The 16,998-nt window shown below is 44.8% G+C and overlaps 1 protein-coding gene across 7 annotated transcripts in view; it reads right to left on the bottom strand.

Annotated features, from left to right (window-relative positions):
• LCORL (ligand dependent nuclear receptor corepressor like) overlaps nucleotides 1–16,668 on the bottom strand; it is a 146,994-nt gene extending 130,326 nt beyond the window's left edge. Inside the window, exon 1 of one of the 7 annotated variants that reach the window (XM_060188280.1) lies at nucleotides 16,123–16,668. In XM_060188280.1, coding sequence (XP_060044263.1) covers nucleotides 16,123–16,285 — 163 coding nt within the window. In that variant the 5' untranslated portion in view covers nucleotides 16,286–16,668. The remainder of the gene's footprint in view (nucleotides 1–16,122) is intronic. The other 6 variants (XM_060188284.1, XM_060188287.1, XM_060188286.1 and 3 more) reach the window with 6 other exon arrangements.
• Between the last annotated feature and the right edge of the window lie 330 nt (nucleotides 16,669–16,998).

Here is a 16,998-nt window from a genome sequence, read left to right as displayed (position 1 = left end):
ATAACAGTTAATTATTAGTTTTAGCACTGTTAAAAACAAAAAGCATGAAGAAGGGAAGAAAGGATAAAAAGATAAGATTTTGGAATCTTCTAAAAGCTAGTAGAAATTTTTTGCAACTTTTTAATTAGTGATTTAACAACTGATTTACAAAGTTATATGAAAATAGGGGTATTGGGGGTCGGGCAGTAGCACAGCGGATTAAACGCATGTGGCGCAAAACACAAGGACCAGTGTAAGGATCCCGGTTTGAGCCCCTGGCTCCCCACCTGCAGGGGAGTCTCTTCACAAGCGGTGAAGCAGGTCCGCAGGTGTCTGTCTTTCTCTCCCCCTCTCTGTCTTCCCCTCCTCTCTCCATTTCTCTCTGTCCTATCCAACAACAAACGACATCAACAATAACAATAATAACCACAACAAGGCTACAAGGGTAACAAAAGGAGGAAAACATGGCCTCCAGGAGTGGTGAATTCATGGTGCAGGCACTGAACCCCAGCAATAACCCTGGAGGCAAAAAAAAAGAAAGAAAGAAAGAAAAAAGAAAATAGAGGTATAATTCCATACTATTCTACTCCACACTTCCTGCAGTGTTAGTACAAATCTTTGACTTAGAACCTAACCATATACAATCAAGAAGAATTTGTATAACACTTTTCACAACTTTGGCATAAATTCACAACCACTGTAATAAAATGAATAATTTGACTTTAATCAGAACACTAAATAGATTTCACAGACAACTACTATGTAAAATATTCTGTTCTGGTTGAAATTTTTAATACTAAATTCTAGACCATAAGTGGTAGTATTGTTAAAGTTGGGTCAGGGCATACAGATATTCATTACGCTTTTGTCTAAATTTATACATATTTAGATTTTCCAAAAATGACTTACAAATCATATGTAAGTTAACAAATACTTTCCTGGAAAACTACTTTTGATCTCCCCCACCAAAAAAGAACAGTCAGGGTTTGTAAAGGGTTCATATAAATGAGAAAACTACAATACATCTGCTGAGTGGAAAGTGTCATTATTGCAAAACTATTCATTAAAAGACAACAAAAAGCATTCACAATCTGACCTCAAGCTAATTTTTGTATTCCATAGTATCTAGCACACTGCAGTATACACGGATGATATAATTATTAAAAGCATATGTAATACTGGACACTTCTGTCTCTGGTGCAAAATGATGCCAATGCTGGGTTCAGAGCAGCACAAGATTTTTGTCTAAACTCTGTATATTCCACATGAGTGAAATTACCCTGTGGTAATCCTTCACTTCCACCCTTACAGCACTAAGCATCATCACTGCCAGTCCATCCAGTTAGTCCCCAAGTACACATTACAGTCTTTTTAACTTAGTACTCCACTGAGTACATGTCCCATGACTTCTTTGTCTGTGTATTTGTAAGACTCAAAATTAGTGATTTTTATTACACTGGTAAAGGCTCCCACCCAGCTATCTTAAATTTTAATACGGAAAATGAAAAGGCATGCATCAGAGAAGCATGAGGACCACCGGGGCAAAGATGGCAGACACCCACATGAAAGCTGATGGCCACTGTCCCTCACTTCTAAGGCCTTGCCTTCACAGCCTTCCTGTGACTTCTGGGGTTTTTTTTCTTTGCCCTCTTCCCTTTCAGGAAGAACAGCACATGGCTTCCTCAGGTAGAGTTCTCTAGGTTCTCTTTCCTCTCAGTGATGGTGTAAAAACAAAGGGCCCTGGCCATAGAAGTTCCAGTAAAACGGGGTTCAGAGAAAAATGGGCAAATATATATTTGTACAAATAGATAAATATCTTCTCAATTAAGTGCATCACTAAGATAATGGTTTGACAACAATATGCATTTTTCAAGTTGTTTAGAACTCAGGCCCAACAACCTAACAGATCAGAGCTCATTTTTCCCAGTTCTGATTTGAACTACTTCAAGTTTAGCTTCTTTTTTTTATTTTTATCTTTATTTATTTATTGGAAGAGACAGCCAGAAATTGAGAGGGGGGAGATGGAAAGAGGGAGAGACAGAGAGACACCTGCAGCCCTACTCCACCACTTGTGAAGCTTACCCCTTGCAGGTGGGGACCAGGGGCTTGAACCAGGGTCCTTGTGCACTATAATGTCTGCACTCAAAATCAGGTGTGCCACTGCCTGGCCCCCCCCTTTTTTTTTTTACAAAACAAAAACATCAGACCTGAACCAACAACAGATGCACTAAATGAAAATAAGCAGACTTATGGAATCATGCTAATTACCCGTTAAAAAAAACTTCAAAGGTTCATAATTCCCATCTGAGAGAGAACATCATTTATACTTCCTACTTGCTACTGTCCCCTATAAGCACTCCAGAGTGCCGAATATTTTTGGATTAGAAGATTTAGCTCTCTCTACCTTCACTGCTATCAGCCCCTCTGCCTGTTCCCTCTATCCCAGTCTCCAATTAGATCATGTGACTTAGGGACCACTGGGATGCATTGGATCGACCTTCTCGTGGTGCATCCCGTGAGTACCCATTCATTGGGGAAACTGACGATCCTTCCTAGCCGACTGAATCCACATGGATCCCAGCAACAAGCAGCTCCTGACAGCTTTCAACCTGACGCTGTTGACTGGCTACGGAAGAAGGGCAAACGCTAGAAGAAGAAGGGACCACTGACCTACAGCCTGTTGGCCAAATCTGCTGTTTCTGTCAATGTCAGGCTCATTCGCTCACATACTGCTTTTCCACTACAAGTGCAAAGCTAAGCAGTGGCAACAGAGACTGGCAAAACCTAAAATATTTACTATCCTGTCCTTTACCAAAAAAAAAAAAAAAAAAAAGTTAATTTCTATTGCTGTCACTCAATTCTCTGAGCCTAGATAATTCAGATGCTTCAGTTCAAAATGAGTTCTTTTTCTTTTTTCTAGGATATCAACTCCAATGCTTAACATTCCTGACAATTATGAGCACTATACAAACAAAGTCTAACTCCAGTTCTGAGTGTAGACAATATCCCACAGAATACTTCTTGCAACACTTAAGTTTTGAGCTGGGCTGAATTTTGGAAGAAGCTTCTTCCCTACCTCCATCCTTATTCACTGCTCTGAAGGAAAAAAAAAAAAAAAAAAAGGACTAATATAGAAAGCATCCTCATATTTTTCCTAGTGAGATGGACTAATGTTTTAACGGTCATTTTTCATGCATGGCCAAGTCTCTTGCCTATAGATGCCCATACCTACCAGTAAGCAAACTGTATGGTAAACTCGCAGAGTAGAGCTTCTTTGTAGTTTTGAAGGACTGCAACCACAGCCCTCATTCTATGGCAGGTTGGGTAAATTCAAGTCAGAGAGCCAGGAAATAAAGAAGTCTGATGCCCAATTCTGACCTCAGTTCTAATCAAAGCTCTTCAACAAACCCTTAGCTCTTGAAACTCAAAATTTTTGATCCCTGATTCCTTAGTCCATTCCAGTTAAGAGCCCCCACTATGGAAGAAACACAGAATCACACCCCAAACAACTAGAACAACCAGGACTCAAGATTTATCTGATGATGACTGACAATCAGGGGGGAAAGTACTCTTTTTTAAAAATGTAACATACTATTGTCAAACCATTATCTTAGTGATGGACTTGATTAGGAAAATATATTTTTAATTAATTAATTAATTATTGAGTGGAAATACAGAGAAACTGAGATGGAAGAGGGAGATAGGGAGAGAGACAGAGAGACACCTGGAGACTTGCTTCACCACTTGTGAAGCTTCCCCCCTGCAGGTGGGACTGGGGGCTTAAACCTGGCTCCTTGAGCATTGTAATGTGTGTACTTAACCTGGCCCCAGTAAAATATTTTTTAAGAGAAAAAAAATTAAACTGTTTACACCCAGTAATTCAAATCAAACCCATTCCATTTATCAACTTTGTTGCCATCAATTCTTGGCTTAATTGCATATAAAGTAAAAATGAGTATTACTAATTCAAAAAAGTCTCCTCCATATTACTTAATATTATGAATGACATGTTGCATCTAAAAATGTTCCATTTATTTGTCCTCAAAAATAGGTTCTTCATGATGGCAGAGGAGGACCTAGAGGGGGTCAAACTGTTATGTGGGAAACTGAGAAGTGTTACGCATATACAAACGACTTTATTTTACTGTTGACTGCAAATCATTAATCCCCCCAATAAAGAAAAACAAATTTTAAACTAGGTTCTTACATAAGTACTTTACCATGCTGTCTCCACTCACTACTTATTTCAGTACATGGTTGCTCTCAACCTATGACAACAGGACTTCCATCCCTACCACTTGCTGAAAAGCATCCTCAAGATCACCTAAAACCTCCCAATGGCCAAAGCAATGTGTCCTTACTTTTCACTGGTACTTGAAATCTCATCAACATGTAATAATCCTTCCTTGTTGTAACTCTTTTTCCTTCTTAGATTTGGAAATACTATGCTGATTTTTCCTCATTACGAAAGTTCAGGTCTTCCTTTGAGGTGCCTCTTACTCCATCCAACATGTCAAAATTCCTGAAGACATGGCACTAAATACTCCACTACTCCCTGGTTATATGGTCCTTACCCTAAGGTCCCTGTAAGAGCCTCACTCATCTCCATGGATTTAATTATCAAGCTGAAAAATTCTCTTCTAAGTTCTAGCTTCAGCTGAAAAAGCATAGCTATGTGCTATCCAACCTTTCATAAATCAGCAATTGTGGGTATCTGAAGACAGATAACCTACAGTCTGATTCCATCCTGAAATGACTTATCCAAAAGTTACAGTGATAAAGGACGCAACTGTGTTGTTTCAATCTTTGTATAAGCTGCCATTTTGTGATGACTTGTTCCTTGCCCTTAAACAGTTTACTAAATAGTTTACTAAATAAACCTGAAGACTACTATACTGAGTTAACTTCCTATAGACATAACAAGCAGGGGGGAAAAAAAAAAGTCAATTTAGAAAAGACTCTAGGTTAATTTAAAAGGTCACAAAGGATGCAGGTGAGAAAAAATGACGAATGATAATATTGAGTAATCTAGAACAGTGTGTATAAAAGGAGAAGTAGAAGCAAGTGGAAATGGTTGGGCTAGGGGACCTGCAAGGAGTGAACCCAGTGGAGTGCATATGTTATTATTATGGCAAAGACCTGGGTTTGAGCCCCAAGCAACCACATGGGAGCACCTGCAGGAGGGGAACTTCCCAAGTGATGGAGCATGTACTGGGATCTCTCCTCTCTGCTTTTTATCTGTTTTTCTTCCTATACCTAGAAGAAAGAAGAAAAAATAAATGTCATCTTGAACATTGGAGCTGTGCAGATTCTGAGCTCCACAGATAACCATGGTGGCAAAGAAAGAAGGGGAGAAGAAGAAGAGAAGAAAGAAAAGAAAATGGCTCAGCTATCTCAAGAAGAAATAGACGGATATGGGAGTTGGGCTGTAGCACAGCGGGTTAAGCGCAGGTGGCACAAAGCACAAGGACTGGCATAAGGATCCCAGTTCGAGCCCTGGCTCCCCACCTGCAGGGGAGTCGCTTCACAGGCGGTGAAGCAGGTCTGTAGGTGTCTGTCTTTCTCTCCCCCTCTCTGTCTTCCCCTCCTCTCTCCATTTCTCTCTGCCTATCCAACAACGATGACATCAATAACTACAACAATAAAACAACAAGAGCAACAAAAGGGAATAAATAAATAAATATAAAATTAAATTTAAAAAAAATAGACGAATAACAGGAAAGATGCAAATCTGATCACTGACTGCATATGTTTAAGAGCTTTCTACCTGATGAGAAAAGGCCAATGGGCGATAGATACTACTGTCTTACACCCCACCTACTGCATCCTCATGTAACCTCTAGTAAGTCACTAATAAAAACATGAACAGACCCAGAAAGGGGCGGTAGTGCAGCAGGTTAAGCGCGTATGGCGTGAAGCACAAGGACCTGCATAAGAATACTGGTTCGAGCCCCCGGCTCCCCACCTGCAGGAGGGTTGCCTCAGAAGCGGTGAAGCAGGTCTGCAGGTGTCTATCTTCCTCTCCCCTTCACTGTCTTCCGCTTCTCTCTCTATTTCTCTCTGTCCTATCCAACAACAATTACAGCAATAACAACAACAATAAACAACAAGGGCAACAAAAGGAAAAAAAAATAGCCTCCAGGAGCAGTGGATTTGTCGTGCAGGCACCGAGACCCAGTGATAACCCTGGAGACAAAAATTTTTAAAAAGAAACATTTAAATTAAAAATAAATAAATAAAAAGAAATAAAAACCCGAACAGACCAAAATAAAAGAATGAAGAAACTGAAGCAGGCATTTCAAGCAATGATTGACTGCGGCTGGTTATAACGTGTAGACTGGGAGACAGTAAAGCTGATATAAACCAGAATCTAATCCAAACCTCCCTCCCCAAGCGCTTCTCTCACTGCAAAAACTGAGTCCATGAGAAACTGTACATAACACAGTAACTTGGCAACAGATTATGGCATTAAAATGGAAGAAAATCAAGAAACAAATATCTAACAAGCCAGTGTAATTACCAGCATGCCAAGTCAAGTACTGAATACAAGAAAGCAAGGGAGGTGAGCTATAGAAAAGTGTTTCCTCACTGGAAGTTATTTTTAGAGTGAACACAAAAATTCTCAAAACAAAAATTTATAGCTTTAATTAAGAACAAAGTGCCATGCTTCAAATACAAACCCGGCACTACTGTGTGTGACCTTACTTAGCTTCTCAGAGGCAACAGCAGGCTGGCCTGGGCCTTTTCATGTTCTCTTACCTACATTCTGTGGTGACTAAAAACAGATTTGTTTTGTTTTACTGTCATACCTGCAGACTTTCCCTTCAACTTCTGATAGAGAAGGAAAGGAGAGAGACTCCACAGCACTGCTCTACCAGTAATCCACGGAGCCCCCCTGTGCCAAGTGACACACTGCCGGGGCTCAAGCCGGGGTCCTTGGGCAGAGCGCAGCACGCACACTGGACCAAGGGTGGCGCCCTCTGGTCCCTAGGAAACAGTTTTAAGGACAACTTAGTGGTAGGTTCAGCCCATAAGGCAGAATAAAGGATCTAGCAAAGCTAAATGGGTCCCAGAAACATTAACACTATAAAGTTGAGCCGCTAGCCAACTGCTACCTATCACCCATGAATGCTGGTTGGAATACACCAAAAAGAAGGAATTTCGCAAAAAAAGAAAAATGTAACCACACACACACACACACAAATATAGAATAATATAACTGAAAGTTTAGGTTTACTTATATGAAATAAATCACATATCCAGAAATCAAATATTCCTTTGTTGCTTCTCCCCAGAAATGCACTGTGGAGAAAAATTGAAAATCAAGTTTGAAAGTCAGATACATCATGGAAACAACAGAGACAGGACACATAACTGCAATGCACTGCTATAAAGACAAACAAGGAGAGATGAACACATGCAGCCAGCTAGGGAGGAAGCACAGACTTTCAGGAGACAGAGTACTAAGGAGGTTACAACATGCCCAAATATAACCAGCAAGTGGACAAAAACTGCCCCAAATGGCAGGATTTTACACTTGTAAATATAAAATAATCCTGGAGTATGCAAAATGTCAAATTTCATCACTATTCCTATTTTACAGAAGAATATGGATATATATATTCACTGATACTATAATCATAATTTCACTTGCCTGATGTGTGTCATTAGTGTGATTTACGTAATTTTAACTAGACTTTTTAAACTGCCAGTGCTTGGAAAAATAGTTGTACAGCTAAGGTTTGGGGGTAGCTGGTGGTAATTTATACCAGACCTCATCAAATTCAAACATTTTAAAAGTATTTTTTAAATAATTTTTTGTTTATTTATTTACTTATTGTATTTATTGGATAGAGATAGAGAAAAATTGATGGGGGGGAGGGGAGGTAGGGAGAGAAACTACGACACTATTTACCAGTAGCTCAAGAAGCTTCCCCGCTGGAGGGGACCAGGAGCTTGAACGTCGGTCTTGGCACACTGTAACAGGTCCACCAGATGAGCCACCAGCCAGGCCCAAATTCAGATTTCTAAGTAAAATGATTCTCTTTGCAGTTACACATCAACAGTGACACAACAAGGCAGAATTTAGTGGAAGAGAAAAAGCCAAAAGGTCCCCAGAGAGACTTGTCAGATTGAGCATTCGAAATCTTCTTTACCTGGACTACCTCTTCTTTCTTAACGTTGCAAATCTATGAAATGTTCCCATAAGTTCTTCAAAAGTTAAAAACAAAAGCAGAAAATATTATCTGGCACTGATTATGCTGATTTTAAGTGGAGTGAGTAGTCTGGAAGAAAAGTTCACCGTACAAACCTTTGCAGAGCAGAGGTCTTAAACGGCAAGAGATGTGCAGCAAGGAAGGGGAAGGCAGAAGCACCAGCTTCGTGGTGATCTGGTGGGGACAGAGTTTTCTTTGCTCAAGTGCATGTAAACTCAGTTCCTGTATTGAGTTACTACAAAGACAGAGGGTTACTGGAAGTGTAGGAATTAAATGTCTGCTGGTCTCCTCATGTACATATTTAAAATTAAAACCAACCAGAATTAAACAAAGTCATATTTTGTGATCTAAAACTCTGTGACTATAATATCCAACACACATCTTCTAGCCCCTTATTGTCTTTCCCTCTGGTAAGCCTCCTGATTGCTTTATGGTTCACCAGCATTCTCACCAGAAAGAAGGAAAACATCTAAGTTGCTTAAAAAAAAAAAAAAACCCTGTGTAAATGACCAGTAATATACCAGCTAACATGTATAAACACTTTCTATTTGCAGATACACATGGACATGTCAGCACAACTTCAAATGACATCATTCTATTCAATTTACAGGGAAGAAACTCAAGCATAGAATCGTTAATAATAATTTGTTCACACAATGAGTAAGACTAGAATTTAAATGCTAGTGGTCTAACTCCAGAGTGTATATTCTTATTTACTGCATTATACTATTTAAAAAAATGGGGGAATACCAAATAAAATAAAATAAAATAAAAAGGCTCTGTTACTTCACAAAGACTGGAAATAGCTGGTTGCCCAGTAAGAGTTGATTGAATGAAGCCCATCTACAGCTGTGCTGTCCAATATGGGCAACTTCTCCCCACCTGTAGTTACTAAACATCTGAAATGTGACTAAGCCAAGCTGAAATGTAGGGTGTAGCTAAAACACCTGATATTTTAAAGAGAATGTAGGGTCACAGAGGCTGCTCACCAGGTAAAGCACACACTCTGCCACGTACACAAAGCCAGGACTGAGTCCAGCACCACATGGTGAGTGTGATGGCAGCAGATCAGGCTTTTGTACCATGCTGTTATTTCTCTCTCTGTTGATCTCACTGAAAAGCCAATTTTGGAGTGGTGGAATCAAGTCCATGGCCTCAGACTGCACAAAATACATACATACATACATACATACATACATACATTCATAAATGGGAATGCAAACTATCAGTTTTATATGGAAAGGTGCTGAAATACTTTTGAGCTATATAAAAGTACTTTTTCTAATGGGGTTACTAGGAAAAAAAAACACATCTACATATATATTAATCAGAAAGATAGGACTGAAAAGAAGTCCTGAAATAAAACATGCATGAGTGAAGGGCTTCTGAATCAGCTTTTCCACTAAGTGAATCGAGGGCTCCCTAAGAAATGGCTGAGTAGGAGGAGGGCAGTGGTGCATATGGTAGAGTTGAAGTTACCATGCACAAGGACTGGGGGTTCAAGGTCCCAATGTCTACCTGCAGGGCGGAAGCTTCATAAGCAGTAAAGCTGCACTGCAGGTGTTTTCTTTCTCTACTTCCCCAGACCATTTCTTCCTGACTCCAAAAGGGAGAGAGGGAGGGCGGGAGGGAGGGAGGGGAAAAGGAAGGAAGGAAAGAAAAGGGGAAAAAAGGCTGCCAGGATAGGTGAAGTCATGCAGGTACCAGATCCATAGCTCTGATGGAAAGAAAGCAACCAACCAACCAACTGAAGAAAGGGCTGACACTAGGACTGGGACAGGTAAAGCCCAACACAAACCCAGCTAGAAAAATATCAAAACTATCACAAATCCAGGGGTGAAAAATAGCGCTATAAGGCAGGTGCTAAATTCAGAACACAGGAAAGTTTGATCAGCTACCACTGGGTAGTGAATTTAGCCACTAAATAAAGAATCCCATGTAATGACAAAAATAACTACATAAACAGTGGAGATGAGGAAAGACTACTTTATGACAGAATAGCAACTACTAATGAAAAACATGAGTGGACTTTAAAACGTGTATGGAGTCCGGCGGTAGCACAGCGGGTTAAGCACACATGGTGCAAATCGCAAGGACTGGCAAAAGGATCTCGGTTCGAGGCCGGCTCCCCACCTGCAGGGGTATCACTTCACAGGCAGTGAAGCAGGTCTGCAGGTGTCTACTTTCTCTCCGCCTCTCTGTCTTCCCTTCCTCTCTCCATTTCTCTCTGTCCTATCCAACAATGACGACATCAATAACAACAACAATAATAACTATAACAATAAAACAACAAGGGCAACAAAAGGGGGAAAAAATACCAAAAAAGAAAAAAAAAAGTTTAAAAAAAAACTTGGTAGACAGAATTCTGATGAGACTATGTAAGCCCCCTGTGTCTCATTAGGTACAAGAGGATAAATAATAATTTCAAGGGAAAATAGTATCTTGCCCAATTTTTTTAAATTCCCAAAACCAACATCATGAACCTCAAGATATAATGTATTAAGAAGACAACATCTGTTCACAAGTACTTCTACCCAAAACGCATAGCCATTCTAAACATGAGTGGACAACAAATTCAAATCAAAAGACCCTCTACAAAATTACTGCCCTGCACTACTGAAAAGTGTCATGGTCAAGAAATACAGTAAAGCCTGAGAAGTGCTTCTGACTTTAAGCAACATAATGAACAAATGCAATGCAGGATTCAGACTGGTGGGGAAAAACTTAAGGAGAAAATAGATGAACAGAGACATTTTGAAAGTGGGTTATGGATTAGGTTAACAGCATTATGTCAATGATCAATGTCCTGGTTTTAACAGTTACAGAGCTCTTAGGTAAGAACTGAGCGTCTTAGTTTTAGGAAATATACACTGCAGGTTTAGGAGGGAGTGGGGCTGATGTCTCCAAACTGCCTTTCAGTGGCTTAAATACCTGTAGATGAATACCGGATATCACATATGCAGCAAAATATTATAACTGTACAACTCACGGATGTGGGTAGTGGTAATAGGCTTCTTTTACATTTCCCTAAGATTTATTTTATTTCATAAGGCAGTGAGTTTCCCATGAGATGCAGAGACAGCGCCACACTGGTACACACAGGAGCAGTGGAAGCAGGGGCTCCAGTTATACCACATCCTGCACTCTACCAGTTGAGCTATTTCCTCAGCTGCTACAGGAGGTTTCCTGAATTTTCCTTCTAACTTTCCTTGGAAGTTCATGGTTATATGGAAATTTAAAGTTAAAATGATGGAGCCTATCTCTCAAATGAAATATCCTAATAAAAGCTGTACTAAAAACCCCGGGGTCGGGTGGTGAGGGTACAGCCAATTGTGCTTGCACATTATCGAGAGCGAGGAAGGGGGCCAAGCTCTTAGTCCCCGCCTGCAGCAGGCAGCTCAAGAGTGTTGAAGCAGTGCTGCAGCTCTCTCACGCTCTAACCCCCCCCTTCAATTTCTGCCTTACCAATTGAAAAACAAACAAACAGAAAAACCAGCTGCTGCTGGGAGCAGTAGATTGATTCACAGTGTAAGCATCTAGCCCGAATGATACCCCTGGCAGTCGTGGTGGTAAATATATATATAAATGTCTTTAATCTTAGATTTTATTTAGTTTTAAATGTTGTGGCTTCACAGAAATTAATTATACCAAATCTCAAGCAAGATCCAGGACTATACATGTCACCATTCACTATCATACTGAGTACTAGGATACTATATCTTCTAAGACGTGAGCATTTGTTGGATCAGAATACTCAAAAATACAGCACAGTATATAAGATGTTTCAGAAAAATAAATAAAATCATTAAAACACCACCCTGTAAGTAGAACTAATTAACTAGGACCGTGAACTTAAAGGACAACCCTGAAACTTTATTTTAAGGGACTAAATCGCAGAGTTGTCCCAGCAGTTGCAAACCTAACATAAAAAGCTGAACTCCACAAGGCCGGTGGGTGGGTGGGTGGGACAGTGGACACCACGGCAAGGACACGAAGGGACAGTGTTGAGAATGCCAAAGGTCACTGTAAGCATGACGTCTTGAGATATGCATATGCTCTGGGTCTCTATCTCCCTCTCTCATTAATAAGTGAACAAATCTTTTTTTAAAAAAAAGACGAATTCCAAAAAAAGAAAGGAAAATAATTCCTCTATAGAGTTAAAAATTACCTTCTATAACTACCATCATTAAGACTAAATTATTTTCTATTTGAAATTAGAATATTAGGTATGAGTTCTAAAAAAAAACATCAATCAGCTGGAGCCAGGTGGTGCACATCTGGTTGAGTGCACGCATTACCATGTGTGAAGACCTGGGTTCAAGTCCCTGGTCCCCATCACCTGTGAAACAGGGGAACAGCTTCACAGGTGATGAAGTAGTGGTGTAGGTGTCTTTCTCCCTAAGTCTTTGTCTCCAGGCAACAAATAAAAAATAAATAAAACATTTTTAAAAGTCAATTTGCTTTAAAGACTTTTAAGCTAAATAAGTGAGATTTAAAATGTCACTACTAGCTCAATACTAATTTACTATACAACTCTGGAACACTGCCTATGATTTCCGTATCCTATTTTAAAGTTGACTATCTGAAACAACCTGGGGGTATGGATCGACCTGTCAGTGTCCATGCTCAGCGGAGAAGCAGCTACAGAAGTCAGAACTCGTACCTTCTGCTCCCCTAAAACAACCTTGATCCATACTCCCAGAGGAGAAGTGTCAGGAGGAGGATAAGAGGGCTCTGCACTCCAGCTCCATCAGCACCCGGAGAGAGAGAAGAAAAAAAGGAAGACATATGGAGGTAGTTATGATGTCTTGTGTGGCTTGGAGGGGAAGTGAAGATTGAATCAGAAAAAAAAAAAAATGGGGCAACTATGTCTAAATGTGGACAGATAGTTGTAGAGTGGTTGCAGAGATGGTGGTTTAGATGGCTGAAACCTTAGGGGAACTGTGGTGGACTGCAGTGGGGAAAGTGAAGATTCAGAACTCCTGGTGGGAATGGTGTAGATTTACACCTCTGTCGACATGGAATTCTGTAATAAAAAAATAAAAATAAAAGACTATCACATTAACCCAGAAAGAGCAGAAAGGGTACAATTTTATTAAATGAATTTCAAACATGAAAAGAAATAGTACGGAAGTGTACATATAGTCATATTTAAACATATATAAATTGGCAAAGATAAAAACATGGCTTTTCTGTAATCATGTTTCTGAAGTACTGAGTAGGGAACACAAGCATATTAACAGCAAAAGTAACTTAAAGTCACACAAACTACCTTCAAGCCAAACTCACACTATGAATAGGTGCTTTACAAATAGACTACCAGGAAAAAAAAAAGCTGCATATCCTGTTTAAAAGAGTTTTATTGTTTCATTTATAAAAAAAATAAACAACAATGACAGGGTCAGAGAACTAGCTCTCAGCCTGTTAAGGCAAAACCTTGTACCACTGCGGTTCCAGACCATGTAGGTCCAATCCTCACCCCTCCCCTAACCACCACCACCTCTCTCTCTGCTCATGGTTCTCTCATAACAGGTAAATAAATGCTGTTTTTGACAGGTGGGGGTAGACAGCATAATGGCTCTGCATAATGCCTGAGGCTCCAAAGTCCCAGGTTCAACCCCCAGGCTCCACCATAAGCCAGAGCTGAGCAGTGCTCTGGTTAAATAAATAAATAACTAAATAACAACACTGACAGAAACAGGGCAAGATAGATCTTACTACGTCTCCTGGCTAGGAATGGAAATCTGGGAAACAATTTTCAAATAGAGTCCGGGGGTGGGGGGGGGGACTCCTTTCCATACAGTTCTATAGCACATGACAATGAAAATGTGATACGGAGCTGTCAGGCCCCCGCACAGCTCACCGCTTCCACTGTCTGCGCAGCAGGTGAAGCAGAAAGACTCGAACCCGCCCCCCCTTCCACCAAGTCCAATTAACTCCGTCCTTGATTCAAACAACTTGCCTATTTTTCGAAAGCACAAGTACTTTTGTGGCAGAGAATCAGAGCGCCTAATCCTACGTCGGCCCCCCAGCATAAAAGCCGACAAAGGCAGTGGCCGAGCCGGCGCTACCAGGCTGTCCAGGCGGATTCTAACTCGGCGCTCCGGCGCGGGCAGGGGTGTCGGGAAGGGAGCTCGGTGTAGACGTGTAGACGGCACAGGCGGTGCCATTGTGCTGCCAGGGCGCCCGCACCCCCGGGCTCGGCGGAGAGGCGGGTGGGAGGGTCACGGTGCAGGTGTGCGGCCTGGGAAGCAACATGTGCGCACAGCACGCGGAGCCCAAGCCGTCCTTCCCTCCCGGACTGACCGACGGGGACACACCGACACACACACACACTTTTTTCAGAGCGTGAGCACCCACCGTGAGGTCACACAGCCATGGGGAAGTCTCCTGCGCCATCGCCCGGGCTCCTTCCTTAGCCGACGGCGACCCAGCCACCCCTGCACGCCTGGTGCCCGGGCTCCGCAGGGCAAGTGGCACCGTCGCCGCTACTGCGACCTCCTCCCCCTCCCCCCTTCTTCCTCCGCAAACCAGCCCGGGGTGGGGGGAGGCGCGAGGGGGCGCAGGACCCAGAGTCACGGGGGAAGCCGGGTGGGTCGGTCCTCCTTCCTGCCATGACAGCCCCCAGCCCGGAGCCGCCTGCTGCCCTCTGCGCCCCCAGCGAGCGAGCGAGCGAGCGGACCCGCTGGAGAGCAGCTCCAAGCGCCCGTCTCATTCCAGACCCCTCTGCCCCCACCCCCTGTGACAGTAATAATAATGATAATAATGATAACTGGACAAGAAACTGGGCAGCTGGCGAGAATAATAACTGAGCAAGAAACGGGGCCGTTGGTAATAATAACGATAATAATAAATAGCAACTGAACGAGAAACGGGGCAGGTGGAATAACATAATAATAACGGAACAAGAAACTGGGCAGTTGGAAGATAATAATAATAACGGAACAAGAAACTGGGCAGTTGGAATAATATAATAATAATAAGTGAACAAGAAACGGGGCAGTTGGAATAATAATTATAACTGAACAAGAAACTGGGCAGTGGGAATAATATAATCATAACAACAACTGCACAAGAAACTGGGCAGCTGGCACAATGACAGCCCCCCGGGGGCCCAGAAGTTTGGCCGGAGCGGACCGGGCCGGACGTGCAGGCGCCGGGCACCCCGGGGCGGGCGGGCGGGGGTCGCGGCGTCACCCGGCAGCCCCCGGGGCCCTGGGGAGGGGGAGTCCGGGTGTCCGCGAGGGGTCGAAGCCGGGTGGGAAGGGGGAGGACGCCGACCCGGAGGGCGGGGTGCCGTCGCCTTGGCAACGCCCCCCCATGCCCGCCGGGCTCCAGGGGAGGGAGGACCAACTTCAAATCCCAACCGTCAGCGCCCGCCCGAGCGGCTCCTCCTTAAAGCCCCCCCCCCCGCCTCGGACCCGCGCCGCCGCCGCGCGCCCCGGGGACACAGCCGGGTGCCCCCCGCCCCTCGGCCCCGCCGCCGCCCAGGGGTGTCCCCCCACCCCGCACGGCGCTGCTCGGGCGGCACAAGGGGGTGTGTGAGCCACAGCGGGCGGACAGCCGGGGCGCCGCCGCGGGTCCCGGGTCCGAGGGGTCCGGGGGTCCCCGAGGCGCTGCCCCCGGCCCGGCCCCGCCCCGCCCCGCCCCGCCCCGGGGGGCGCTCGGCCAGCCGGTCCCAAGTCGCAGTTGCCGGCGCGGAGCCCCCGGCGGGCAGGGGCGCGGGGCGCGGGGCGCAGCGGGGCCGGGCGCCCCCCAGACAAAAGGCCAGCGAGCGCCCGGGGCCGCCGCGCCACCGGCGGGCTCGTCGCTCCGCCGAACTGCCCCGAACCGGCGCTTCAACTCAGCCCCTCCAAAGCCCCGAACTCCGCGGCGGCAAGGCGACAGGCGGCGGCCGAGCCGGGGCCCCGGGCCGTGTCTCGCTTACCTACACAGTGCATGAGGCGGTGGCGCCAGGAGTCGAGCTCCCGCCGGAATCCCCTCCTCTCCGCCGCGCACCGCGGGCTCCGGCACTGAGCGGCGGCGGCGGCGGCGGCGGCGGCGGCGGCAGCAGCGGCGGCAGCGGCCATTCTCTCTCTTCCCTTGTCCATCTGCGTCCCGCGTCACGCGCCCTCATTTACATACGAGCGGCGCAGGCACGAGGCAGGGGCGCGAGCCCTCGGCGCGAGCCCCGGAGCGCGCGCCCCCCGCCGGGGGGTTGATTGACACGTGTCACTACCTTCCCCAGGCCCGGCCCGCCCCCCGCCCGGCGCTCCCTCGGGGCGAAGCGCGGGGAGGGCGCGCGCGGAGGAGGAAGCAACCTGCCGCTTCCGCTGACCCCGCCTCTCTCTCTTCTCTCTCCCCCTCCCCCCGGAGTTTACTCAAGCGAGCCATCCCGCTCCCGCCGCCCGCGAAAACCCTGAGCGGGAGCCAGAGGCTCGGAGCCCGGCCTGGAAGCGGCATGCTCAGGGCTGCCTGCCCAAAGCGGTCCGGGCCTCCTGGAGACTTCAATTCCCAGGCTCCCTTGCGCCAGGGTCCCGAAGCAGAGCGGGCTGCCGCGCAGCAAAGCATGACGGTCTTTGGAGTCCTGCGAGAATGGGCACGCTCCCATTCTCGGCAGGCGGGCTGGCTGGACTTGAACTTAACCGCAGCGCTTGGGATTCAACCTCCACCCCCCACACACACCCCCTGCGCCCAATACCGGCTGACCCAGCCATCTTCCCTTAGACGATGGAAAAAAAAAACGGTTGAAGGCGCAAAAGTGGCGGCACCGTTCTGGCCATTCTGAAGTCTCAAATTCTGGAAACTTTTCGGGATCACTGTC

Source organism: Erinaceus europaeus, chromosome 3 (assembly GCF_950295315.1).
Source record: "Erinaceus europaeus chromosome 3, mEriEur2.1, whole genome shotgun sequence".
In the NCBI taxonomy this organism is placed as follows: Eukaryota; Metazoa; Chordata; class Mammalia; order Eulipotyphla; family Erinaceidae; genus Erinaceus; species Erinaceus europaeus.
The sequence above is the reverse complement of the archived record's forward strand: the minus strand, read 5'-3'. Positions and strand labels throughout refer to the sequence as shown.